The sequence below is a fragment of the Pongo pygmaeus genome, chromosome 1 (assembly GCF_028885625.2).
Source record: "Pongo pygmaeus isolate AG05252 chromosome 1, NHGRI_mPonPyg2-v2.0_pri, whole genome shotgun sequence".
NCBI classification, from domain to species: Eukaryota; Metazoa; Chordata; class Mammalia; order Primates; family Hominidae; genus Pongo; species Pongo pygmaeus.
Window position 1 is genome coordinate 180,256,711 of NC_072373.2, and position 26,646 is coordinate 180,283,356.

Below are 26,646 nucleotides of genomic sequence, written 5' to 3' on the forward strand. Positions count from 1 at the left end.
TTACAATTCAACATGAGATTTGGGTGGGACACAGAGCCAAACCATATCTTTCTGCCCTTCTAAATCTCATGTCCTTCTTACATTTCAAAATACAATCATGCCTTCCCAACAGTTCCCCAAAGTCTTAACTCATTCCAGTGTTAACTCAAAAGTCCAAGAGACTTTGGAAGTTTCAGCTGAGACAAGGCAACTCCCTTCCACCTATGAGCCTGTAAAATCAAAAACAAGTCAGTTACTTCCAAGATACAATGGGGGTGCAGGCATTGGGTAAATTCTTCCATTCCAAAAGGAAGAAATTGGACAAAACAAAAGGGCTATAGGCCCCATGCAAATTCAAAACCCAGCAGGGTAGTCATTAAATCTTAAAGTTCTGAAATAATCTCCTTTAACTCCATGTCTCACATCCAGGGCATGCAGATGCAAGGGGTGGGCTCCCAAGGCCTTGGGCAACTCCACTTCTGTGGCTCTGCAGGGTACATCCCCTGTGTCTGCTTTCAGGGCCTGGCATTGAGTGCCTGTGGCTTTTCCAGCTGTATGGTGCAAGCTGTCAGTGGATCTACCATTTGGAGGTCTGGAGAATGGTGGCCCTCTTCTCACAGCTCCTCTAGGCAGTGTTCCAGTGGGGACTCTGTGTGGGGGATCCAACCCCATATTTCCCCACTGCACTGCCCTAGTAGAGGTCTGTCCATGAGGGCTCTGACCCTGCAGCAGACTTCTGCCTGGATATCCAGATGTTTCCATACATCCTCTGAAATCTAGGCAGAGGACTTCAAACCTCAACTCTTGCCTTTTGCACACCCACAGGCCTAACACCATGTGGAAGCCACCAAGGCTTGAGGCTTGCAGCCTCTGAAGCAATGGCCTGAGCTTTATCTTGGCCCCTTTTAGCTATGGCTGAGCTGGAGCATTTGGGATGCAGGGTGCCATGCATGTCCTGAGGCTGCACAGAGAAGCAGGGCCCTGGGCCTGGCCCACAAAACCATTTTTCCCTTCTAGGCCTCTAGGCCTGTGATGGGAGGGGCTGCTGTGAAGGTCTGTAAAATGCTCTGGAGGCATTTTCCCTATTGTCTTGGCTATTAACATTCAGCTCTTCTTCACTTATGCAAATTTCTGCAGCCTTGAATTCCTCCCCAGAAAATGAGTTTTTCTTTTCTACCACATGGTTGAGCTGCAAAATTTCTAAACTTTTATGATCTGCTTCCCTTTTAAATGTAAGTTCTAGTTTCAGTTTATTTTTTTGTTTATGTAAATGACCATATGCTTTTAGAAGCAGCCAGGTCACATCTTGAACGCTTTGCTGCTTAGAAATTTCTTCCCCCAGATACCCTAAATCATCTCTCTCAAGTTCAAAGTTCCACAGATGTCTAGAGCAGGGGCACAGTGCCACCAGTCTCTTTGCTAAAGCATAGAAAAAGTGACCTTTACTTCCCAGTAAGTTCCCAGTAAGTTCCCAGTTCCCAGTAAGTTCCTCATCTCCACCTGAAACCACCTCAGCCTGGACTTCATTGTTCATGTCATCATCAGCATTTTGGTCACAACCATTCAATGAGTCTCTAGGAAGTTCCAAACTTTCCCACATGTTCTTGTCTTTTTCTGAGCCCTCCAGACTGTTCCAATCTCTGCCCATTACCCAGTACCAAAGCTGCTTCCACATTTTCAGGTATCTTTATAGCAATATCCCACTCCTGGTACCAATTTTCTGTATTAGTCCATTCTCACACTGCTATAAAGAACTACCTGAGGCCAGGCGCAGTGGCTCACGCCTGTAATTCCAGCACTTTGGGAGGCCAAGGCAGGCAGATCATGAGGTCAGGAGTTCCAGACCAGCCTGACCAACATGGTGAAACCCCATCTCTACTAAAAATATAAAAATTAACCAGGCATGGTGGCATGTGCTTGTAATCCCAGCTACTGGGGAGGCTGAGGCAGGAGAATTGCTTGAACCCAGGAGGCGGAGGTTGCAGTGAGCCAAGATCACGCCACTGCACTCCAGCCTGGGTGACAGAGTGAGACTCTGTCTCAAAAAACAAACAAACAAACAAAAAACCCTCAAAAAACAAAAAAAATACCTGAGACTGGGTAATTTATTTTTATTTTTATTTTTGAGATGGTATCTCGCTTTGTCATCCAGGCTGGAGTGCAGTGGTGTAATCTTGGCTCACTGCAACCTCTGCCTCCTGGGTTCAAGCAATTCTCCTGCCTCAGCCTCCCAAGTAGCTGGGATTACTGGCACCTACCACCATACCCGGCTAATTTTTATATTTTTAGTAGAGACAGGATTTCACCATGTTGTCCAGGCTGGTCTTGAACTCCTGACCTCAAGTGATCTGCCTGCCTCAGCCTCCCAAAGTGCTGGTATTACAGGTGTGAGCCACTGCACCCAACCAAAACTGGGTAATTTTTGAAGAAAAGAGGTTTAATAGACTCACAGTTTGGCAGGATGTACAGGAAACATGGCTGAGAGGCCTCAGGAAATTTACAATAAAGGTTCAAGGTAAGGGGGAAGCGAGAGCATTTTCACATGTTGGAGGAGGAGGAGGGGAGAGTGAAGGTGGAAGTGCTATGCACTTTCAACCAACCAGATTTCATGATAACTCACTCACTGTCATGAGAACAGCAAGGAGGAAATATGCCCTCATGATTCAGTCATCTCCCACCAGGTCTCTCTTCCAACATTGGAAATTACAATTCGACATGAGATTTGGGTGGGACACAGAGCCAAACCACATATCTGGCCTTCTTTTTTGCTTTATTCTTCTTTCTAGCATTTATAACCATTCATCAATCTATGCAGTGTACTGCCTCTCTCTAGAATGTGAGCTCCATGAAGGCAGGGATTTTTGTCTGGTTTGTTTACTGCTTTGTTCCCTGTGCCTAGAACAGTGCCTGGCAAATAGGGGATATTCAATAAATACTTTCTGAATAAATGAATGGGCGAATCAAGACCAAATGCCTCCTTCATTTTTATTCCTTTAATCATTCAATAAATTCTAGTTGGAGGATGGATTGGAGGGGGCAGTGGAAGGAGGGCTGAATAATTGGAATGCAATTCTGATCTCTGGGCCTCTGTTTCCCCATCCATAAGACAAAGGAGCTGAGGAGGAGACCTAGAAGGACTCTTTCAGCCCCACTATTCTATGAATCTAAGAGTATTTCCCGGTAGAAATACTTGGAAGATAAAATTAATCCTCTCCTTAATCAACGGTTCCTATCTCTGCACGTGGCTTGTCAGGGGAACTTTTCTCTGATGCTCACATGATGCGGGAACTTGTCACATCTTCAATCTCTGGGAACGTCCTCACCTGAAATTGAAAGGTAAATATTTCAGTTGTGAGTCTCTCTGTCATGACTCAAATAATTTTAAAATTGCTTAGATGTCTTTGCCTAACAATGTTCAGATTGTTCTAATGCAGGGGAAAACGGTAGTTTTAGACACAGTAATATTGATAGCAGCTAGTAATTTCCATGTACTTCTCACAGTTATTGGCACTGTGAGGATTACCAAAGAGAACTTTTTACTTACTAAAAAGACATTCTATGTTGAGGGCCCAGCATGGTGCCTGGCAATAGAAGATTCTCACTGGATGGTGAGTTTTGCAATAATTATTTCCATGGAGTTGGGTTGAGAAATAGCCTTGCTTCTCTCCAAGATGCTATAAAGTCATCAGGCATCTCAGCTCTTAGGGATTTTATCCCTAGAAGACTTTTTTAGACAGACAGCTCAGAGTTGGCACAATCTCCCCCTCATTCATTCAGCAGATAGTCTCCAGTGGCTTCATGAGAATCAAACTCCATCCCTGCCCCCAAGTAGCTCCCTATCAAGTCAGAAGGACAATATAATGTGCAAGAAATATCAGTTAATGGGTGTCAATACAATATTAAGGGAAGGTTTTGGGTGTTGCCCTGAGTTTTTAGAAGATCAAAGAAAGATGTTTCAAAAACCGTACCTTGAATCAAGCACGAATTTTGTTTTGTTACTTTCACTTACCAGTCCTAAAAGAAAAAGAAAAAATATCTAAGTTAGTAAGAAATTGTCAACATCTAAAAGGCTATAGTTTTTTTTCTTATGTGGTTATTCTTATTGTCTGTTTCCTTTTTAAGGCCAGGGAATTTTATTTTATTGTGTTAACTGCTTTGTCCCCAGCATCTAGAACCATGCTGAGTGCATAAGAAGTCCCAAATACGTATTTGTTGGCAGATGGACTAGACCTGCCCAGTCTAGGCCACTGTGAAGAAGAAATAAAAGTGGGCCCAGTCAAGAAAGAAGCTGGAAGAGACCCCAAGGCCCATAGGTCAGTGGGATTCATAGTGATGGGGGGAAGTTGGGAGAGGGAGGAGAAAGGGTTGCAGAGATTGGAGGGGTGGCAAGATCCTGGGAAGCTTGAACGCCAGGCTAGACATCTTGCCCTGTGTTCTGAGGCCCTGGAGGGACAGTGAAGGAATTTTTTTTTTTTTTTCTTTTAGTGAAGGATTGTAAGCTTCAGCGAGGCCTGCTTAAACTCCTGTTCCATGACCTTGTCTTTCTTTTCAAGGTTTCCAAGTTTCTTTTGTGTTTCTTGCTTTATTTGACATGTCTAGTCTTATTTGGGAGTTCTCTTGGCCAGCTGAAGTCTTTCGGTGAGTGGGAGGGATCCAGTTATCTGCTCTTCCCTTCCCCGAATCCAGTATAACCTAACTCAAGCCCACATTTCTTCCTGTAATTAAACTCAAACTCCAGCTAAATTGGGCAAATATTTTAAAATGACAACTCAAAAGGATGTTTTAGTAATTGTGTGATGAAGATGTCAGATCTTTGTCATTTCATTGCAGCAGAAGGCCAGTTGGGAAGGAAGTCACTTTTTGAGATTTTAATAATGTGTGCAATTCTTGATATATATAAAAATGATGACAACTGGATGCCAGTTTCAGAGAGGATAGATCCAGCTTTGGTTTGGTGTGTCTGTGCTATCTGCCTTGTCTCAGGATCTCTTTAGTTGATATTAACAAAACTCTTTATATTCATTGACAAATATTTATTGAGCACCTATCAGGTTTCAGACACTGCCCTAGTTGCTGAGGCTGGGGAGTCAGTGTTAGCAAGAATCTAGGTGTTTGCCATCAAGGACTTTTTAGTCTAGTAGGGAAGATTTGACACATGGCCATAAGATCACCACAGCAAAAACAACTGTCTTAATTTACTATGTGTGATTTACATATATTTTCTCATTTAACTCTCACAGTAATCCATGTGGTTGTCATTTTTGCCCCTATTTTACAAGACAAGAAAACCAACTGTCATATGGTCAGTAAGTGGTACAGTCAGGATTTGAGCTTAGGTCTGACCCCAACCCCATGTTCTTTCCATAATGCATGTGTCTTTTTTTAGAGCAGAGCTAGAGTACGTATGTGGGATGGGGATAGAAGAAGGCCAGCAATACAGTATATCAGGAGTCCTTGGAAAAGAAGAAAGAGCAAAAGGAAAGTGGAAACTGGCTAACATAAGGAATGGGGAAATTGAAAGAAATAGAATTGTTGGTCTGCTTTGCAGGTGGCCAAATCACCAAGTTCCAGGAATCTAGGGGCTTTATTTTAATGAAAGCAAGGCCCAATGTTTTAGGGTTTCTGTCAAAAGACAGTGGTGTTGAGGTGCAGTGGAGCCCCAGACTGTCTATCCTCAGTAGAGAGAGTACTCCGAAAATGGCATTGACACAGGGAAAGGCCTTGGGTAATGAGACCAGATTCCATGCAAGGGTTAGGCAAGATGGGGAGAGAAGATGAACAACTGACTAACACACTCTTGTAAGCATTTACTGATTTCCCCTGGAGTTGCATGCAGATTCATTCCACTATCATTGACACTGGTTGCATATCGCACACATGCCTCTCCATGGGTATGACCCACTCACTCTGTGGTAATCATAAGGTTGTCCACAGAGATCTCACTTATCTTCCCCTTTCAGGCACATTTCTGCTCCCTTGTATTTAGGCATGCCCATATGACTTACTTTAGTTAGTTACATGACTGGAAGTAATACCTGCAGAAGGTAGCTTTAAGAACCAGTGCAAGATTGTTCTCTTTCCCCTGCTGTGGTGAAAGCCACTGTCAGTCAAGATAAAGCCTCCATAATCCTGGGTGCTTGAGTGACTGCAATGAGCAAGGCCTTCCTGGTGATCCACAATGGATATCTAATGAGAAATGCACCTTTGTTGTTTTAAGTCATCAAGACTCTGGAGTTATTTGTTATTGTAGCATGACCTAGCTAATTCTGACTGATATACACTCAAGTTACAGTCTCTCTAGTTCATTCAGTCAACCATCCATCAATCTACTCATTTATATTCATTTATTTAGTAAAAATTTATTGATTCTCAACTATGCACCAGCCATTTTCCCCCACTGGCTGATGGGAATAAAGCAGTGAACAAGATCAAGGTCCCATTCCAATGCAGCTTAGTTTCTACTGTGGCAAACAGACTCTCTCTCTCTTCCTCTCTTTTTCTCTGTCTCTCTCTCTCTCTCTATATATATATATAAAATATACATACATATATACATCTATATATATACACATATATACATCTCTATATATGTACACATCTCTATATATATACATCTATATATATATACACCTATGTATGTATAAAACTATATATATATGTATAAAACAACAGTAGTGGTGGGACAGGCAGTGAGAAGTGGTCAGATTTGGGGTTAGTTTTGAAGGTAATTTGCTGATGGGCTGATGAATTAGATGTGGGAGATGAAGAAAGAGAGAAGGTGTTACTGTGAAGTCACTCATTCACTTTGGTGCCCCACCTCCATCTCATCCGCAGGATAACCAATGCTAGCCAGGAGATGCTGTGGGACTTCCATCTTAGCACTTGCACACTTGGGGTCTTCCTCAGGGAGCCGCTTCATCCCTAGTCCTTTTCTCTCTGTTCATCTTGATTTTCTGGTTTCTTGGTGGCTCATATCTACCTTTGCCTCCTCCAAAGTATTTGTGAACTCCCTCATGCTTTTCCCAAGACATCATCTCCATGGATTTCTGACCGGAACTTATGCTGGTGGAGGTGAAGAGGGATGGTAGAGGTGCCACTGTTATAAAACAAAAGGGGCTTGCTGCCTGATGTGCTGGAAGCCAATACTATGATATCAGCTTTTTTTGAGAAAAGAAAAGCTTTGTATTGAGAGTTGACTCCCAAGGAGATAGGAGTCAAGCCCAAACTTGTCTCCCCATGCTGCCTTTAATGCAGTATTTTTACTAGAAAAGGCTCAAGGGGTGGATTCTGAGATTAGCAAGTAGGTGATCGGTGGAAGGAAAGGGGAGGTCAGGAAATTCCTTGGGCATGCACAATTATGTCTTCATGCTAACTCATGGGTTGCATGTGCAAATTCGGGAGGAGTTGGTATGAAACGTGGTGGCTGTGATGTCAGCAAGATCGCTCTGCGCGAGCTCCAGTTGGGCATCTTGTTTCCAACTGATTTCAGTCTGTTCTTTTAACTCATAGGAGGAGGGAGTTTGAGTATTTTTTGACAGGTTGTTTCTTTTCTTATCTGCCATCCTGAAAACTAAGAATTTCTGTTAGTCTTCGGTTTATTTAACTCTTTGGGACATGTCTCACCACCATGAGTCACTGCCGTACAGAGAATTTCTGAGAAGGCTCACAGTAAGGACCAAGTGCTGCTGGGCCACTGGACTCTCCTTCCCTTCAGGCTCCCAGGAGCTTCTGGCTGATCTCTCTATCCTTCACACAGCTTGGGGCCACCCTTGGTGACAACGCCCCCTACAGAAAGAATCCAAGGGGAGCTGACATTTCAGAGACAAGATTTAGAATCTAGAAATTCTTACTATTTGGTGGGATGTGTATGATAAGGGAGAATGGGCAGTCAAGGGCAAAACCCAGATAAAATGGGGATGATTGAAGGTGACAGTCCCTGACATGAGAACACCTCAGGAGGCACAGATTTCAGGGGGAAGATACTAAGTTCTGTTTTGGACATGTCGAGTTGACATGTCCAGAAGTACCTGTTGACATCCAGTTGAAGAGGTCTAATGGATACCAGAAACATAGCTTCAAAGGTTGAGGCTGAAGATACAGATTTGTGCATCAGAATACAAATTTTACTTACAGTCATGGGATTGGGTAAAATCTCCCACAAAAGTTAAGTATAGACACCCAAGAAATTGTCTATAAAGGAATTTGAGAGAGAAGGTTTCCAGGAGAAGTCTAGAAAGAAGAGCTGGAGATCCAGCAAGGTGGTCTTTTGTTTGTTTTTAAGATGGAGGAGGTTTGAACCTTCTATAAGAAGACAGGCAAGTGAGAGAGGCTAAAGGGTTTCATTCATTCACTCATTGTTACCCATGAAGCTCTCACTGATGTTGAATTTATTCCTTCCTATTATTCAATTGAACAGACATTTTTGAGTACCCACTGAGTGCTCTGTGCTAGATTCTAGTCCCTGTCCTAAAGTCAGAGGATGGGGATAGAGTGCCCATTGCTATAAGTTCTATATTATCACTCAAGGTTTGCAGTGCGTGAGGGACTGCTTTTAAATGCCATCTTATAGGGACTTGTTTGGCAGTAGAGATTCTGACTAGGCCTGAGCTTAGGAGGGCCTAGAATTATGATTTGTAGAGAGAGACATATTTCAACCATAGATAGTGTCTGTCCTCTGGGGCACCCATAGAGACGGTTAAACTATGTGACATGAGGTAAATACAAGCAGTTACTATATTTATAGCTAAGTTAGAATAACCAATCCACTCCTGCTTTGAGTTGGAGTTTTAGCTGGTTAGTTTTGTCAAACCCACAATAAAACCCTGGGTTGGACCAAGAGAGTGAGCCACTCTAGTCCTTGGCTTTCTATATAGCAGGAGTTGTAGACCTTGGAATCTGGAGGAGTCTCTGGTGGCCCTCCCTTGGCCTTTAACTTTCACCCCACCCTCTCCCTCTCCTGAGGCTTCCTGGGCCTCATCTCTGTGCTGAATGCAAAAATACCCATACTTGGCATTCAAGGCTCTTCATGACTTCGCTCCTGCTTACTTCTCCAGCTCCCCGATGTCTCCCAGTACCTTTCTCCCTTCTCTCTCGGTTCTTTTGCCACGCTGGCCATCTGTTGTTTCCTAGAACCCATTAAGCTCATACCTACCTCTGGGCCTTTACATCAATGTTCTTTTCCTGGCTCTTTCCACAATGTCTCATTCCGTCTCATTTCAAAGTCATTTCCTCAGGGAAAAGAGACCCCCTCTGTTGTTTTCTAAGTAGAACCTCTCAGTTATCTTATTCCATAGCACGTTTTTCTTATCCCTTATCACAATCTGTAATAATTATTTTATTTATTGAATGAACAGCTGATTAATTTAGTTATACCTTTATTTGGCAAATATTTATTGAGTACCTACTAAAGGCCAGGCACTCTTTTAGGAGCTGAAGTTATAATAGTAAGCAAAATAAATACAAATCTGTACATAATGGGGAGACTTTTTAGAGAATAGTAGGAAAAAATGGAAGTAAGTGTAACTCTAAGAGATTTGGCCTGAGTGACTGAGAGGATAGTGCTTCCATTTGTTGAGATGGAGAGAGCAGGCTGGGTGGAAAGGGCAAAAAGAAATTGGGTGGGGTTTTTTTTTGCTGGTGGGGGGGGCAAATTTGAGATGTCCTTTAGGTAGCCAGTTGGAAATGTATACTAGATAGTAGAACATATGTCTCCAGAGTTCAGGAGAGAGGTCTGTGCTAGAAATATATTTAGAAGTCATTAGAACATTAATTATATTGAAAGCCACGACATTAGATGAGTGACCATGGGGAGTGACTGTAGTTAGAGAAGAATTCCTAGAACTCAGTCTCCAACAGTTAGAGGTCAAACAGAAGAGGTAACTGTGGGATGGACAGAAAGGTAGGAAGAAAATATGCCAAATGGGGAGTCCCAGAAGGCAAGTAAAGAAGGCATTTCAGGGAGGAGAAGGTGATTGGCTGAGACAAATACCGTTGCAAGATTGAGTACCATGAGGACTGAGACTTGCCATTTGGATTTAGCAATGGGGAGATCACTGGTGACTTTGACAAGAGCAATTTGGGAAGAGTAGTGGGGAAGCAGATCTTACTAAAGTTCAAGGAAGAAAGGGAAAACAGAAATTGGACAGTGAATATCACTATACTTTAAGAAGTTTTCTTGCTGAGGGAAAATGAGAAATGGGGTAATAATAGGAGTTAGGGTAAATGGCGAGTTTTTTTTTTTTTTTTTTTTTAAGATGGGAGAAGTAAAAGTATGCTTGTATGCTTATGGGAATGACTCAGTAGAGCGGGAATAATCTAATGATGCAGGATAAGAGAGGAGAACTGCTAGATCTATGTTCTTGAGTTGGTGAGGGGTGGGATTTAACACACAGGTAGAAGAGCAATGGACAGCTCATCCATGGTAACAGGAGAGAAGGGGGAGCAGGGGGCTAGTGGGAGTTCTCTTCTCATTACTTCAATTTCCAGTGAAAAAGGAAGCTGGGTCTTCAGTTGAGAATGAAGATGAGGGAGATGAGGGAGGTGTTAGAGGTTTGAAGAAAGAGGAGAAAGTAGGAAAATACCATCTAGGAGAGAAGGAGAGTGATTGAACTAGAGAAATACAGTGTGAGCTTCAGGCAGTTTTAGGGCCCACACAAGGCTGGTGGTCACTAATGTGAAGGGAGTCTGGTCAGCAGGAATATGTATTTTTCTCTTGCAGTGCATGTTCAGCTGTGAGGGTGCAGGTACACAGTAGGTGGAGAGCTTTGGTTGAAACAAAAGAATACAATGAACTGAGGGAGGGGTGAGGAAAATGAAAGTGTACACAAGGGAAGGATGATATGTTTTATATGGAATTGAAACTAGGTAGAAAGGGAAGTGAGGACATGGTGGTGGTGAGGGACAGTAAAAGTGAGTTGAAGGTCCCAGGAGGGTTGAAGGGTTATTTTGAGTCAGGATAGTAAAGGGAGTGAGATAGGAAGTAGGTATTGACAAGAGGATGCTTGCCATTGAAATTAAGCTATTAAGCCCTAAGGGAGGAGCAGGGAGGGAGTAACTGAGGTGGAAGGAGGAGTGTAGGTTGAGGAGCCGAGGTATTGGAAAGATTGTCTTTGTGCATATTGAAATCATCAAGAATTATGACATATGTAGTTTTGAAATCTTTGTGTATTTATGGGATATAAGGTATGTGTCTGGCAAACAGTGAGTTCTCAATCAATGCAGTTTAGTCAGTTATTTGTCTAATATTTGTTCAGGGTGCTGGGAACTTCTCCCTCAGCGGCTTCCAACTTGTGGAGAGTTGCAGCATTGCATGGGGGATGGGGGTGGCGTTGGGAGACACAGCTGGGGCATGAGCCTGGGCTCAAGTGTCCCTGCTGCTGAGGTTGCCCCATACACAAGGGTCTGGGCCCCTCTTCTGGCTTCCGGCTGGGCTCCCACCAGAGCTGCATACGTTTGGCTCAGCGGCAGCAGCAGCAGATGGCAAAAAGTGGGTGGGCTGGGGGGTATCTGCAACTGATCCCACAGCCGCCGGATTAATGAGGCCTCATGCCCGCCTTCTTTTCTGCAGCATGCCAGCCAACAGTAGCTTCCTTTGCTGGGGTGGGTTTGTTTGTGGGAAATTTTTTGGCAGTGAAAGCCCAGCACCTGATTGAAAACTTCCTCTCCCCCTCATTTCTCCTTCTCTCCTGGCTCCTATACTGGTTCTAAAGTACTCTGGGGCCTCAAGCTTGTCCCTGGGGTTCCTCCTGGTGTCAGGCTGATGAAACTGAGACCAGGTAGTCCTGCTATTACATTTACTGATGGGGAAACTGAGACTTGGAGAATTTAGTTATTCATTCAATAGCAGGAAGCTCAGGACTGGATGTACATTTCATGCCCTCTTGTGTCTAGCTACATCCCTGGGTTGGCATAGACCCCGTGAGTAAGAACTTGGATGGTTCATATTGGAGGATGAGGCATATATAAGCCTATCTGATGGGCATTGAGGTCATGGGGATGGGGGCATTGCATGGGAATCCAGATGATAATAAGGATAATGGGGACTCCTGGGAAAAAAATATTGGGTGAGGAGAAAGTCTAGCACTGAGCACCACAGTAGCAAATGGGTTCAGGGCTAAAGAGCACTATTTGTAGGCATAATGTAAAGCTCTTTTTAGCCTTCTGTGACCAGGCCCTGCCAGCAAATATGTATTTTACTGAGTCATTAGGGATCCATGCAACTCTGTGGTAGAACTGTTCCTTCCTTATCAAAATGGGATAAAAGAAAGGAAAGGTGCATCTTTGATGACAAGCAAGAATGAGAGAGCAAGAGGGTGGGTTGGAGAGTTGGAGAGAGAGACAGGAGCTCTAGAGATGTGGAGGTGGGCAAAGATGTTGAGATATTCTAGTCAGTATAATGGCAGGAACTGAGGCCCCAAGGAGCATTGGGGGTCAAAGATAGATCAGTGCTACTGGATGGGTGGCCCAAGAGGAGTCTTAGATGCGTGGCAGACTAATGCAGGCAGCAATAAGTTGATGAAAATCTGGAGGCAGGTGATGGAACTTCTGGAAGTGGAGACACGTGGAGGAACATTGGAAATCTCAGTGCATAGGCAATGGTCAAGTGGGATAGAGCAATAATCAGACTTAAACCAGAGAGACGGAGTTGTGTAACATTTCGTTACACAGCAGTACACATACGAAAATGTTTGTATGGCCCAGCAGGGAAGAGGGATGGGCTGTTTGGGGCCAGAGATGAATGGCTTGGGGACTCTAACAGCACAGGGCCCCACCTGTCTGATCAGAGGGTTGAAGAAATAAATTAAGCACATTAATAAAGAATATGTTCATTTGCTGGGAAGCTCTTCAGTAAGGAGTGTATTTTTCTCAAATAATAAGATGTTCAGAGGAGATAATCCAGGGGCTGTTGCAGCCTAGGGATACCATTGAGGACATAGGCTTTCCAGATGTTTCTAGTCTGCCATTCATGGTTTTTGTCTGTTCCTTCATAGTTGCAATATGGCACATGCAGCTTTAAATATCACACCAGCATTCCAAATGGGAAGAAGGGAGAGGGAAAAGAGGGCAATGGCAAAGGGACAACAGTGTGCCAGTTGAGTTTGCTCCCATTTAAGGAGCTTTCCTAGAAGACTCACAAGGGACTTCTTACTTCTCATTGGCCAGAGCTGTGTGATGTGAAAGATGTTTTGTAGCTAGACATTTTGTTGCTCTAAAAAAATCAGGATTCTGTTGGTAAAGAAGAAGAGAATTAATAGGAATAGGCCTGTGACAAGCACTGTGTTGTATTCGGGGAACAGGTAGTAATTTTGCAGAGCTGGACCAAAAACTGTGAGGCAGGAAGAGGAAGGGGATGAGGCTGGTTAAGCCGCCAGAGCCTAGATGATTCAGGGTCTTGTAAGTCAGGCTCAGGAGTCTGGACTGTATCACCTGGGTAATGGGAATTCACTGATGGGATTTAGGTGGGGCAATGATTTGGCCAGATGAATGTTTTGGATAGATTGTCCTGACGGAGGGGGTGGGTGGAGTTGCAGAAGGTGAGGAGGGAAGGTCTTGTATAAGGATAGTGTCTGAATCCTTGTACATAGAAGGGATTCAGTTAATAGCCTGTGATGAGGTAATAAGACTTAAATCAGGATAGTGGCAATAAAGAGGGGAGGAAGGGATGAATTTGAGAAATTTTCAGGAGAATAAAATTGATAGGGTTTGGTAATTGATTAGATGGTTGAGGGGAGGGGAGGGAGTTTAGGAATACTCCTGGGTTTCCCAAAATTAATTGAGATGTGGAACATAAGAGAAGGAGCAAATACGGAGTATATAATTTGTTCAGAATCACATGCAAAACTGAAACCAGGAACTGGGTCAGGAACCTAGATCTCCCAGGCCACTGTTCTATTACCCTAATTTGCATTCCAAATTGTCTCTTCTGGAGCCCAGCATGACAGTTCACTGATATCTTTGGACCCACTGATTTTCCTCCCCCTCCACCATCCACCAAGTCCATGAGATCCAGGAATGATGATGTTAATATGGTGGTGGTATCTTGCTTCCTGAGGGCCCAGAGTGATCAGCATGTGCTAAGAGGGTAGATACAGTGGCCACCATTAACTCTGTTCCTATTCTCACCGATGCCAGGAGCCAGGGAGGGTCTGGACTGAACATTGGCTTCTCCACACAACTATCCTTTTTCTAACTCCTGCTTTATGCTTGGCTGATGTATTAGTTTTCTATTACTCCTATAAAAACTTACCACAAATGTAGTGGCTTAGACAATGTAAACTTATTTTCTTATAGTTCTGAAGGTCAGAGGTTTAAAGTCAAGGTGTTAGATGGGCTGTGTTCCTTCTGGAGGTTTCAGGGAAAAAAAATCAATTTTCTTACCTTTTTCAGCTTCTAGAGGCTGAATGCATTCCTTTGCTTATGGGTCCTTCTTCGCATTACTACAATCCTCTGGTTCCATTGTTGCTTCTCCTACTACTGACTCTGAATCCTCCCACCTCCCTTTTAAAAGGATTCTTGTGATTACATTGGAGAATCCTGGAAATGGTACCTAACTTGGTCTGAGAGGTAAAGGAAGGAGCTCCAGGGGGGAGGATATTCATGTTGAATTTTGAGGTATGTGTAAGAATTGGCCAGATGAATAATAAGAATGATAGCAATAGTAATAGCAAACATTTATATATATATCCACCTGGATAATCCACGATAATCTCCCCTTAAGATCCTTAACTGAATTACATTTGTAAAGTCCCTTTAACCATTTAAGGTAATGCAATGGTCTGAATGTTTATGTTCCTTCAAAATTAGTAAATTTAGACCTAATCCTTAATGTTGTATTATTAAGAGGTGGGAACTTTGGGAGGTGAGTAGCTCATGAGGGGTCCACCCTTCTGACTGGTATTAGTGCCTTTATAAGAGAGGCCTGAGGGAGCTTGGTCACCCCTTCTACCATGTGAGGACACAGTAAGAAGGTGACAACTATGAGACAGACAGCAAATCCTCACCAAACATCAAATCTACTAGTGCTTTGACCTTGGACTTCCCAGCCTCCAGAAATGTGAGCCATACATTTCTGTTGTTTGTAAATTATCCATTGTAAGATGTTTTGTTATAGCAACCCAAATGAGACAGCCAGGTGAGAAGAGGTCCGTGGAGAAACTCTATCCAGCTTGCCCGTTTGAGGAGGAGCCTGGGGAAGTTCCCGACATTTGCATCAGGGAGGAGCCTGGCCCCTCCTCTTCCTGTGTGGGACCCGGGATTGGAATGGCCAGGTGGGAAGTGCTCTAGCAGGGACTCTGGCCTTGTGAGAGTCCCTGTGCCCCCTTTACTTCCACTTCACCCAATAAAACCCCGTCTTACTCACCATCCAAATTGTCTGCGAGCCTGAATTTTCATGGCTGTGGGACAAAGAGCCCTGTCTTTAGCTGAACTAAGGAAAAGTCCTGCAACACAAATAGACTAAGACAGATAACATATTCACATGCCCTGGGATTAGTATGTGGACATCTTTAGGGGGCCATTATTCAGCCTACCACAGCTGCACATCTTCACTGGCATTCTTTTTGTGAACAATCTTGTACTGATGAATAGGGCACAGTTATTGCCATTGATGAGCTTATGGTTTAGAGGAGAAGGCATAGAGGTAGACAATAAACTATTCTACAGGGTAAGAGAGGACTTTGGGAACACAGAGAAATGGTTCATAACTTGGTCTGAGAGGTTGAGGAATGAGCTCCAGGGGAGAGGATATTCATGTTGAATTTTGAGGCATGTGTAAGAATTAGCCAGATTAATAATAAGAATAATAGCTATAGTAATAGCAAACATATAGTTATTACTATCTGCCAGGTAGTGTTTTAAGCACTTAACACATATTAATGCATTTGACCCTCTCAACACTGAATAAGGCCCTTATAAGAGGCCTTATAAGTACTGTTATCAGTCATCTCTATTTTACAGATAAGTGTAATGTCAAGGTTCTCCAGAGAAAAAGAACCGACAGGAGATGATAGATTGAAAGATATGAATATACAGGTTAGATATAGATATATGAGAGGGGGTTTATTATTTATTATTACTCATCACTATGAGTAAACTGAGGTTGAGAGAAGAGTATCCATTGGCTGAAATGTAGGCACTCCCCATTACTCTTAAGGATCAAAGTCCTTTCTGTGGCTTGCAAGACCCTTAATCTGGTCCCTGCTACCACCAGCCCCATTCCCCTCTCCACTGCTGAGTCACTATGTTCCTCTCAGTCCCTCAGCTGAACATTGCTCCCCTCTACTCTGGCCCTTTGCCCATGCTGTTCCCCTGGCCTGGGATGGGACACACTGTCCTCATCCTTCAGATCTTGGCTCAAATGACAGTCTGAGAAAGGGTGTTCCTCCTCCTCAGCCAGGCAAGTACAGGCTGTTGCTTACTGTTAGAACAGCCTGTACTTGACCTTGACAGCACTCATCTCAGCTGTATATAGCTGTTTTTTTCATCCTCTCATTGTTTCCTCAGTGACACATAATAGGTGGCCAATAAATATTTGCTGACCCTATGAAAAATGTAGGGGCAGATGAATGTCTAGGAGTCAGCAGGAGCAAGACCATCAGAGATCATCTCGTCCCACACCTTCCTTTAACTTCTGGGAAATTGAGAGGGGCAGTGACTTGCCCAACACTACACAGCGAGTCAGGGGCAGAGCTGAGGATTCTGACTCCTGGTCCTGGATCACTTCCATTGTTCCCAGTGGGATGCTCCTTGCCTCACTCCAGTGCCTACCTGTCCAAGTCTGTTCTATCCTTCATGAGACAGCTGATTCCTAAACATGTCTAGGATTCCTTTCATGTTACAGTTCAACCTTACCTCACCCCACAAAGTTAGAATTGACTGCTCTTTTCTCTATGCTCCCCAAACTCCCTGCAGCTTTGCTCTTGCCCTTCTATACTCTGCTTACACCTGAGCTTTTCCAGCGCAGGCACCATGCCTGATTCCTCTGTCCCCATGGGGGCTGCATGCAGCAGTACAAATATGGTATGTGAGTATGCTGTGATACAGGAAAGCAGAGGGATGTGGGATTATCAAGGAATCCTTAACCCAGCCAAGGTCAAGAAAGGTTTCCAGGAGGCAGTGAATCCTGAGCTGAACAAGCAGGATTAGCCAGGTGGGTGGTGCATGCATGCTTTGAGAAAAATGTGGATTTGGGGTGGAGGAAAGGGCATTTTAAGGAGAAAAACCCTAATATTTGTGGAACAAGATAAAAACTAGTTACATAGGGTGAAGTGGAGGCTGGACAACTCAAAACCCTTTTTCTCCCAAGGATTCAAAAGAGGAAGTTGAACTGACTTTCAGGGGCTCTCCAGAGCTAAGTAACCAGGCAATGACAAGGCTGATTGTGCGACAAGCAGGGGAGGACTACCCTTTACAAATGGTTTAATTGGATTAATTTCCCATCTTGGCTGAGACAGAACTTTTGACTCTTTCTTATTCCTACAGCCAAGAGGAGTAGGGCTTGGAGATATTTGCCCTTTACCAGATATTTATGAACGAAGGACCCTCACTTCCTTGCTCAAAAGCCTTCTGGTACTCTGCTTTCCTAAAGATGTTTCCTGCCTCAGCCTGCATGACCAACCCTTTTCCTCTTATTCCTGTGCTCTCCCTTTCCACTGCTGCCCACCTAAACTCCTTAGTGTGGCCTCCACTCCTTTACCCTGAGGGGAAGTCTCTGTGACTCTTCCATGATGCTCCCAGCGGTCTAATTCTCAGGGATGAATGAGATGGAGTGGCTGAGTCACTGTAATGGCCAGACACCAGAGGAGGGACCAATAGGGCCTCTGGTTGCTGAGGGCAATCAGAGCTTTTGCTGCTAAGTGGCTGGAGTTACTGTATTTCAAAAGCAGCTTAAGTTCCATGAGGCCAAGTGAGATTCCCAGCAACTTATTCCCACGTGTATTCCTACTATTTCTTCCCTCCCTCACTTGAAGTGACCAAACAGGATTTCTTGGTTCTTTACATTCAGGGGCATCCACCAAACCCACCTCTCCCTGCCAAAGGGCCTGGCCCAAATTTCCTTCTTCTGGGAACTCTTTCTGGCTATTGTTTAATTCCTGTTACTCTTCATTCAGTGCCAGGAACTTGGCATATTTTACTTCTAATCCTCCCTTCTCTGATCAAGAATTTCAGAGACATTAAATTTTTGTCCCAGGGACCCAAACCCAGAACTTTTTCACTAAAGCTAGTCTTTTTCCATCAGGGCAAACTCTCCTTCCTTCCTGGGTCCCAGAATACTCCTTGCACTCCCCACAGATTTTCAAAATCTGAAATTCTCCCTCCAACACAAAAGTTACCTGTGCTACATCTCTGTGGCTAGATCATTGCTCCACAGGTCTTGTCTTTGTAATAGAACTCTAAATTTCCTTTCCTGCTTTTTTGGTTTTCTGTCATAACCCACTGCACAATTTCATGCACAAAACAGGTATACCAAAAAAAAAAAAAAAAAAAAAAGAAGAAGCTAGACATGTTTATTTGTTGTCATGCCCCTAGCTCAGTATCTGGCATATGGCAGGTGTTCAGTGTAAGGATTCTAGTGTAGACAAGGCTTAGGCTGATTCCCCTCAACCCCCACCCTGCCATACCTCACACCTAGGCAGATGATCAACAAATGGTGTCACATTGAAAGCCAGCAATATGGTTTAGTAGAAAGACATTGGATTGGAACCGGATGACTTTTGTGCAAATTCTCACTCTGCAACATGCTGTGTAACCTTGGGCAAGGTATTTAACTTCTTTGTTTTTGTTAGATGTAAAATGGGGATTATGTTACGTGCTTCCCAGGATTGTTCTGAGGATTCAGAGGCAATACAGATAGTGAAAGGAGTGGCCACTATGGTGCTCTTGGTCCACACAATGGACCCATCTGTGTATCACAGTGGGAACTATCACTTGGGGAGACCCATGGGGCCAGCTCTGAGGGTCCTTAAGTTGGCTTGTTAACATTCTGACCTGTTTGTCCTATCCTCAACTCCTTTCTACCTCAATGATTTGTGGTGGTTAAAATAGACCTATTAACAAACTAATTTTATTTTTAAATACTGCTGAGCAACAGTGCTTAAAAACTATCACTTTTAGTTTTTTTTTGTTAATTTGCTTGTAAACCATTGTTATTTGGTCTGTTTTTCCATTAAAGATTTGGGGAAAGGGTTAGACTCAGGCACAGTACATGAAAGTAATTTCCTTTATTTCCTACATAATAGGACTCATCTCACCTTTAGTTGAAGTGTGGACCACTTGGTAATTGTTTTGGCTCTAATTCTAGCATAATGGACTTGGAGTCACGGTGTATAACTGGGGATCTTGGGGGTCAGACAGACCTGGGTTTGAATTCTGGCTTTGCCACCTACTTACTCACCTTCACAAAATACCTAATCTCTCTGAGTTTTTTTCTGGTCAATGTAAAAGGGGGATGATACCCCTCACTAACACTATATACATATAGAGTGCCTGCCATAGGAAAAACTTAATAAATGCCAGTGGTCTTTCTAGAAACAATTTCTTAAACCTTAGGGACTTTGCTGAAAATTGTTTGAAATAATTACATGGCATACTGGAATGTCATGTGAGTCCACTTTGCATTTGGACCACTAGTAGATTAAGCTGAACTCGCATAGAAAAGCCTTCTGGGAATTAACCCGGGGTTGGGTGATTTTAAACCAGTTTTCATTCTGCTGCAGAAACAAAAAGGATGAGATGGGAGAAACACTATTCCTTTAATTGAAGGAACACTTTTATGTTCTCAGGTCTATTTTAATCTTAAGTGCTGATTATGTATCATTCTCTCCTGTTAACAGACACTTCTGTAAGTGATCTGCACAGAGAGAAATATGATTCTTACATAAATACTGTACCATGAGAAATTATCTTATTACCTAATATGCCAAAAAGCTAATAAGATAAGGGAATGGTACGAGTCATTTTTGGACAATATTAAAACTTGATTTCAGCTCATGGAAATAAAATGTAATTTCCTTTTATTATTCTCTTCTTCAGGTAGAACAAAGGCAGTCAAGGGTGCAAGGATATTAGAAGCTGTGTTCTGTGAGCTTTCATGAAGGCTGTGGAAGGATCCAGGCAGGATGGCCTCAAATTAAGATTTTAATGACTCTTTGGTTTAGAAAACACACTCTTATTGTTAACGCTATCTTATCAGGTATCATTTTTGAATTCACAGATGAAAGTTAAAAAATTCATAATTATATAAATACTTGCCTTGTGTGTTTGCCTGTGTGTGTCTGTTAAGGAACAAATGCATAGTGCCTACAGGAAGTAAGGGCAAAATAATTTCAAGGACTAGGAATTTCCGGAATTACCTATGGCAAAGGCAATTGTGTGCTGCATTTTGACAAGGTTAAAAGTATCTACACCCAAATACTGACTCAAGGAGAGTATGGGTGCCACAAGACCTTGTGAGTTTCAAACGTACATTTAAATGTTATTCTTTGGGGGTTAAAATGTTTTATTTACAAACGAACAAAGGTTGATTGATCTTGATGAAAGACATTTAAACAGGACCCCAGCTGATAAAAAGTTCTGGCAGTAACCATCATTTGGTCAGTGTGATCTTCGGTAATAGAAGTAAGTAAAGTTTTGATGTTGATGGTGATGATGTGGGGTGGTTTTAGACACAAACACATTTTTTTTTCACTCCTCCTATCACGTTGACAAAAATAACACTAAGTAAATGCCGTCAGCTTTCTATGACATGCAATTTTTCAACCAAGCAAAATACAATGTACCTAGGACCTCAAAGAAATGTAATAATCTCAGCATTCTTGTGATTTGTTAGACCTTTTCCACAAACACCTACAGAAACTATATATGTTTGCCTGGAGATTTAAGGTAACAGGCTTATATTCGCAACGAGATGAATTTTTTTATTAGATGTTAGGCAGACACGTTGTGCTGATGCTAGAAAGTGTTTCTGAGAGAGTATATGTAGAATGTCTTCTATGGACATTTTCAAGACCTATTTAAATACCTATATCTACTTGTAAAACTTTCAGCATAGATCTGTAGGAGGAGGCTAGTGAATGAACTATATGAACCGGGAAGATTCTACCAACTTCGGATATTCCAAAACAATGCAGCCATCCATTTAAAGTACACTAAAATGACACCTTTAAGGAGCAGGGGTGGTGATGACTGGCAACTATCATAGGTTTGGCAGCAACATTTTCAGACCTACAAACACGGTTATAAAGCTGTGTTATCCCTGTGGGAAACTGTTCTTTCGAATGTCCATTTTTTTTTTCTCCAGAAAAGAAACGTAGGGGCTTGTCTTTAAGTTAAACTATAATAAGAACCTTTAAGTTCAACTATATGAGGTTTAGCCTGACTTAGAGGTTTAATATTTAGCTTGGTTAATTAAATCTCATTCTTTGCCCTGAATTTAATTATTCCAACCAATGTGGTAACTTAATATAATAATAAAAAAGAGGTTAATTAGAATAGAAGAGAATCTGACTATTTGTTCATCTGGCTCAGTGGGGGCATTTCATGAAGTGTCAGTTTATGGATGGCAATGTTTTATAGAGTATAAATTTTCAGTTAGTGATGAAATGAAAATGAAAGACAGTAGATCTTCACTGAGTGATTGTATCAGGAAATCACTAAAAAGCTAATCTGTAAAGTTCAGGGCATATTTTAATGTGACTTCATGATAACGTAGGCAGTATTTTTCTCCCTAGGTTGAGCTTAAATCATGTTCTTTAGACACATTATGAGTAATTCCTTGTTTTGAGTTTCTATTCAAAGGTAAGAAAGCCAAATATTTCCTACTTTTAAACAGAAATGAGTGCTAAAATAAAAAGGTGACTTTTCTTGCTTAGCTGTCACTGTCAATACAAATGGTCTGCTTTCTTAATATTTCTTAATGCTCAAGTTCTGCAACCTTAATGCTGAGGTGCTGTGCAGTGGAATCAGACTTGGATTCAAATCCCAGCCGGAAACTTGCTTGTGGTGTCAAGTTACTATTCTTATTGAGTCTCAGTCTTGTCATCTGTGAAATGAGGATAATGTTGTCTACACTACTCGGGTTGCTGAGGATAAAGTGAGAGAATGTAGAGGACACCTTACAGCCTGCCCGTTACATAATAGGTGCTCTGCAAATGGTGGCTCCCTGTCCTCTGAACAAGTCACAAGCCTTCTTTTAAATGAATAACAGGTGCTAATGTATCATAACACCAAAGGTAAGGCCAAGTGTTCTGGCTTATCAACCAGGGCAGTGCTCCTTAAACTTGAGAGTATCAGTGATTCATTCACCTGGGGATCTGGTTAAATGCAGATTCTACATTTCTAACAAGCTCCCAGATGATGCTGATACTGCTGGTTGGGGACCACCACACTTTTAATAGCATGGAACCAGAACAGTGACTTCTGAACATCGAGCTGACTTTAAGAGACTGGGATAAGCCGTAAAATAGAATTTTACTCTGCCTTTTCTTTTCCCTGGTTTAGTGATAAAAATATTGGGGAAATCTGAAGATGGTACAGAAAAAAAGTTTAAATAAACACATTTAAAAATTTGGGAAGTCAAATCCATTCTACACACTTTCATTTATTGTCTGGACAGATAAAGTACAAATAATTCAAACACAACAAGATTATGAAAAAAAAACATTTACAATACTTTCCCTTGGAAATCATCTAAACTAGCAAGATTAACATGAAGTCATTCATTAATAACTAAAGTATACAACTGCCTGGTCCTAAGATTTTTTTTCCTTTTTTTTTCCCCCAAGATTGAACACATTATAGAGAAGATTTTGGCATGCCTTTCCCACTAATGCTTAGCAAATGCATCAAAACTTTGCCAGCAAACTGCGTTCATTCATAGCAGGTGACGTAAAAAGTTTTCCCTGAATGTTGAACGAGTGTTCTCTGAACTGAAATCTGGTGTTATATCCAAAACCGAAAAGAGGAAAAAAAAACAGAAAAAAAATTTAAAGGAGGAGTCTATGATGCAGCCTTGGTATTCGTTATCTGTCTACCACTACAACGACTACTACAAAGTTTGCCTCTTCAGTGTGAAAACAACAGTCCTGTCTACATGCACTTAGTGGGTTCAGCATGGGAAAAAATGCACAAAATAAGCACAAGTTATAAATAACCATAACGTTTTATTACCATTAAGACTAAACTTGTATTGAAAAGATTTTATATAACAAGACAAGAAAAGCAATAGCAAATTTAACTATCAACTAGATTATGCATAGCGAGTAACTGTTTCTATTACCCAGGGAAGAGCATGAACCCTTGTATTTTTTTGTTTTGTTTTTGTTTTAAATATATAACCGTACAAAGCACAAACATACTAAAATGATCAGTGCACTGGACGTGGGAGAGTGCTCCCTCAGTCATTTTGTTCCCTTAGCTCTGTTTTGTTTTCCGCAATCTGAGTTACATTAAAATAAAGACTCAGTTGTTTTTATTTTTCTACTGTGCAGTAAGAAAAAATATTCACAACAAACATGACAATATATCAAACAATAGTTCTACACAAGTTACCTTGATACCTCTTTAACTGTCACTTAAATATCATAAGAAAACATTTTAAGACATATACAAACAAAACTAGCCAAGTGTTACAACTTATAATAAATTAACCCAAAGAAAAAATAACTTTATATATATATATTTATATTGTATATACACATACACACACAACAGAATGACACAATAATATGCTTCTTCCCATAGTTTAAGTAAACAAATAAGTAGTCTAGCCAATCTAGCTATATTTGATCTCGGCCATAGGCATCATCACATCGGCGATTAAATAAATAAATGTTTCAAGCAACATAAACAGTGTTTCAAATGTACCAACACAGCCCAATTCTATCAGCATGGGCTACAAAGTGAATTTGAAAATTTCTTAATGAATTTAAAGCAAATGTATCTTTTGTTTTCCTCTCCTAAACACATTACATTTAACTATGATACTAAGATATGTAAATAATTTTGTAGCACCTACTGCTCAAACTAAGGAAGTTTTAGATCAAAAGGAAAATTAATCTTTTTAATTTTTGTTCTGCTGACATCCCATACTGATGACTTAAAGAAAAACTGTCTTTCAACTCATCTCCTTGCTTTTGGGTTTTGACTGTGGGGAACTGTGGTACCCTGGGTAGAACGAACACTCCTTTCCCCTAGTAATTAATAATTGTTTTTTAATTATTACATGCTATGAAAAGATATGAAGATCATCTGTTTATAGCCCATCCTTCAAAAAACAGTCTACGAATCCAGTTTAAAACACACATCTTGATCTCTAAAAAGTTACCAGTGCAGTATGAACGCGACAAAGTTGTCAATTTCCCCTAAATTAGCCAGTCAAAATATTTTTTTCTCAAATCCAGATTCTCTTGTAAAAATTCTTTATATTTTATAAAAATAGATTTTTCTTGAAACCCATTTTCAGCAAAGAGACCACCTCTTTGGCAACAATGTTAATGTTATTAAATTGTTAATGTCATCAGGTATCCCCCTTGCCCCCATCCCCTAACAGAAGACTGTTTTAGTTCACATGATATAAAAGAAAAAAGGAAAAATAAAAAAATTTGCAAAAGTTTTTTTTTATTTTTGCAATTTTTATTATTCCTCTTTAATTTGTGTGGGGGTTTTTACCAATCTGATTGGATCGACATTTTGACAAAAAAGAAAAATCTTTTTTCCTTTCTTTGAATCCCATTACTTTGTAAAAATTGTTTTATTTTTATTATTTTTTTTGTTTTTTGTTTTTCTTCTTCAAATGAGCGAATGGTCATCTTAAAAAGATCCACCTTCAAGGAAGGTAGTAAAGTTAGCTGGCTGGGTAAAAATCCCTGCACATCGCTATCTATGTATATTATATTCAACAACGACAGCTATGAAAGAACATTCAATGCATCAAAGGTATTTTTTTGTTTTTTTTTTCTTTTTTTCTAAGCATTATAAAATCCTTTCCTGGTACACCTCAGGATAATCCAATGTTTTAATACTTAGGCAACACTGGCTTATAAAGTCCATGGTTGAATATAAGCCTTGAAAAGTTTGTTTCTCTCTCTTTCGTGTGTGTGTGTGTGTGCGCGCGTGTGTTTTGTTCGTATATATTTCTATATATATTTTAGTAAGTAAGAATGGGAAATTCAGGACTTGTGGGCTTTGTTGGTTTTAAAGGAAACTTGCAACACTCTGTCTCCCAGGCGGTACCCGTTGAGGCTGGCGATGGCCATGGCCGCCTCATCATAGTTGGTCATGGTGACAAAGCCGAATCCCTTGCACTTGTTGGTGTTGAAGTCACGGATCACCTTGACGTTGTTCACTGCTCCAAAGGGGCCAAAGAGCTGCCAGAGGACACTCTCATCGGAATCGGGGGACAGGTTGTAGACAAAGATGCACCACCCAGTTCCTGTGTGACCAGGGATGTTCATTCCCACAAGGCTTGTCATTCCATCAATGGTAATTGGGGAGAACCTGGGGGGACAAGCAGAAGGGGGGACTGGTCCAGACATCAGTCTGACCAAGGATAACACACAGATGCACAGACACAGACACGGGGCAGAGGGCTGAGTGAGTGTTTACAGGAGAGTCTTCAGGGTTCAAAAACCAAAATGTAAAAACTAATGTCTATGTCATTTCCTCTGATGGGAATGGCTTGACTGGCTAGGGCATGTTCATGCTGAGAGAAAGAACTAGGTCAATTTCTAAAAACCATAAGGGACTCCCAGGGCTCCCAGAGCAAGGCTCTATAACAGTTCTATCACAGTATATGCTCATAGCGCACCCCACCCTGACTCCACCCCACCCCAACAATAGACCATGTGCTCTTGGAGGAAAGGGTCTATTTCATTCACTCTGTGGCTCTATTTGTTTATTCAGTGGAGCACATATGGGAATCTCACAGATACAGTGACACATAGAAAATGCTCAATAAATATTTATTGGTTGAATAAGTGACTAACTTTGGCCAGTGCTTGGGAAATTTCATTGTTTTTTTTTTAAAGGCAGATTAGGAGATGGCCCTAAAGTGCTTAAGTCTACCATTTTTGCACTCCCTTGACCTATGGTTGTCAAATGTTTCTTGGTGAGGATGGAGATACGTGACAATGAACAGGCATGTCTTGCTATTAAACAGATGGGTGGTTCATGTTTCATTTAGCACTTATTCAAAAGGGTTTCCCCCACAAACTCAAGCAATAATAATAAAGATGTATTACTCCTCTATGCTATGTTATCTGGAATTTATTCCTAAGTATCACTGGAGCAAGACTTCAAGTGGTTTGTGCATTTATATATCTTGAATCGCTGTACATTAGAAAAGCATAAAATTGTTATTTGCCCTATTACAACTGCTTTTGTATTAGGCTTAGAAATCTTCTCAGTTTTTGTGTACTCCTGAAAAGAAAAAATGACCCTTTAAATTCTATTCACTGTCTGATGAAATAAATCCTTGTGTGATTTGTGATGGATGTACCAGATGAAACAATTAGGTTACCAGTGCCTACAGCAGAACAATTATTTGTTAATGTTTTGTTTCATATCAAGCTTACATAGGGATTTTTTTCTTTTCTTTCTTTCTTTTTTTTTTTTTTTTTGAGATGGAGTCTCACTCTGTCACCCAGGCTGGAGTGCAGTGGCATTATCTTGGCT

At 41.5% G+C, this 26,646-nt stretch overlaps 1 protein-coding gene across 19 annotated transcripts in view; it reads right to left on the minus strand.

Annotated features, from left to right (window-relative positions):
- Nucleotides 1-22,553: 22,553 nt before the first annotated feature.
- The window catches only part of ELAVL4 (ELAV like RNA binding protein 4), a 154,459-nt gene continuing 150,366 nt past the window's right edge, over nt 22,554-26,646 (minus strand). For 7 of the 19 annotated variants that reach the window (XM_054488632.1, XM_063656332.1, XM_054488671.1 and 4 more), the window contains one exon: nt 22,554-25,470. In XM_054488632.1, coding sequence (XP_054344607.1) covers nt 25,143-25,470 — 328 coding nt within the window. In that variant the 3' untranslated portion in view covers nt 22,554-25,142. Of the gene's footprint in view, nt 25,513-26,646 lie in introns of all 19 variants that reach the window. The other 12 variants (XM_063656349.1, XM_063656363.1, XM_063656335.1 and 9 more) reach the window with 3 other exon arrangements.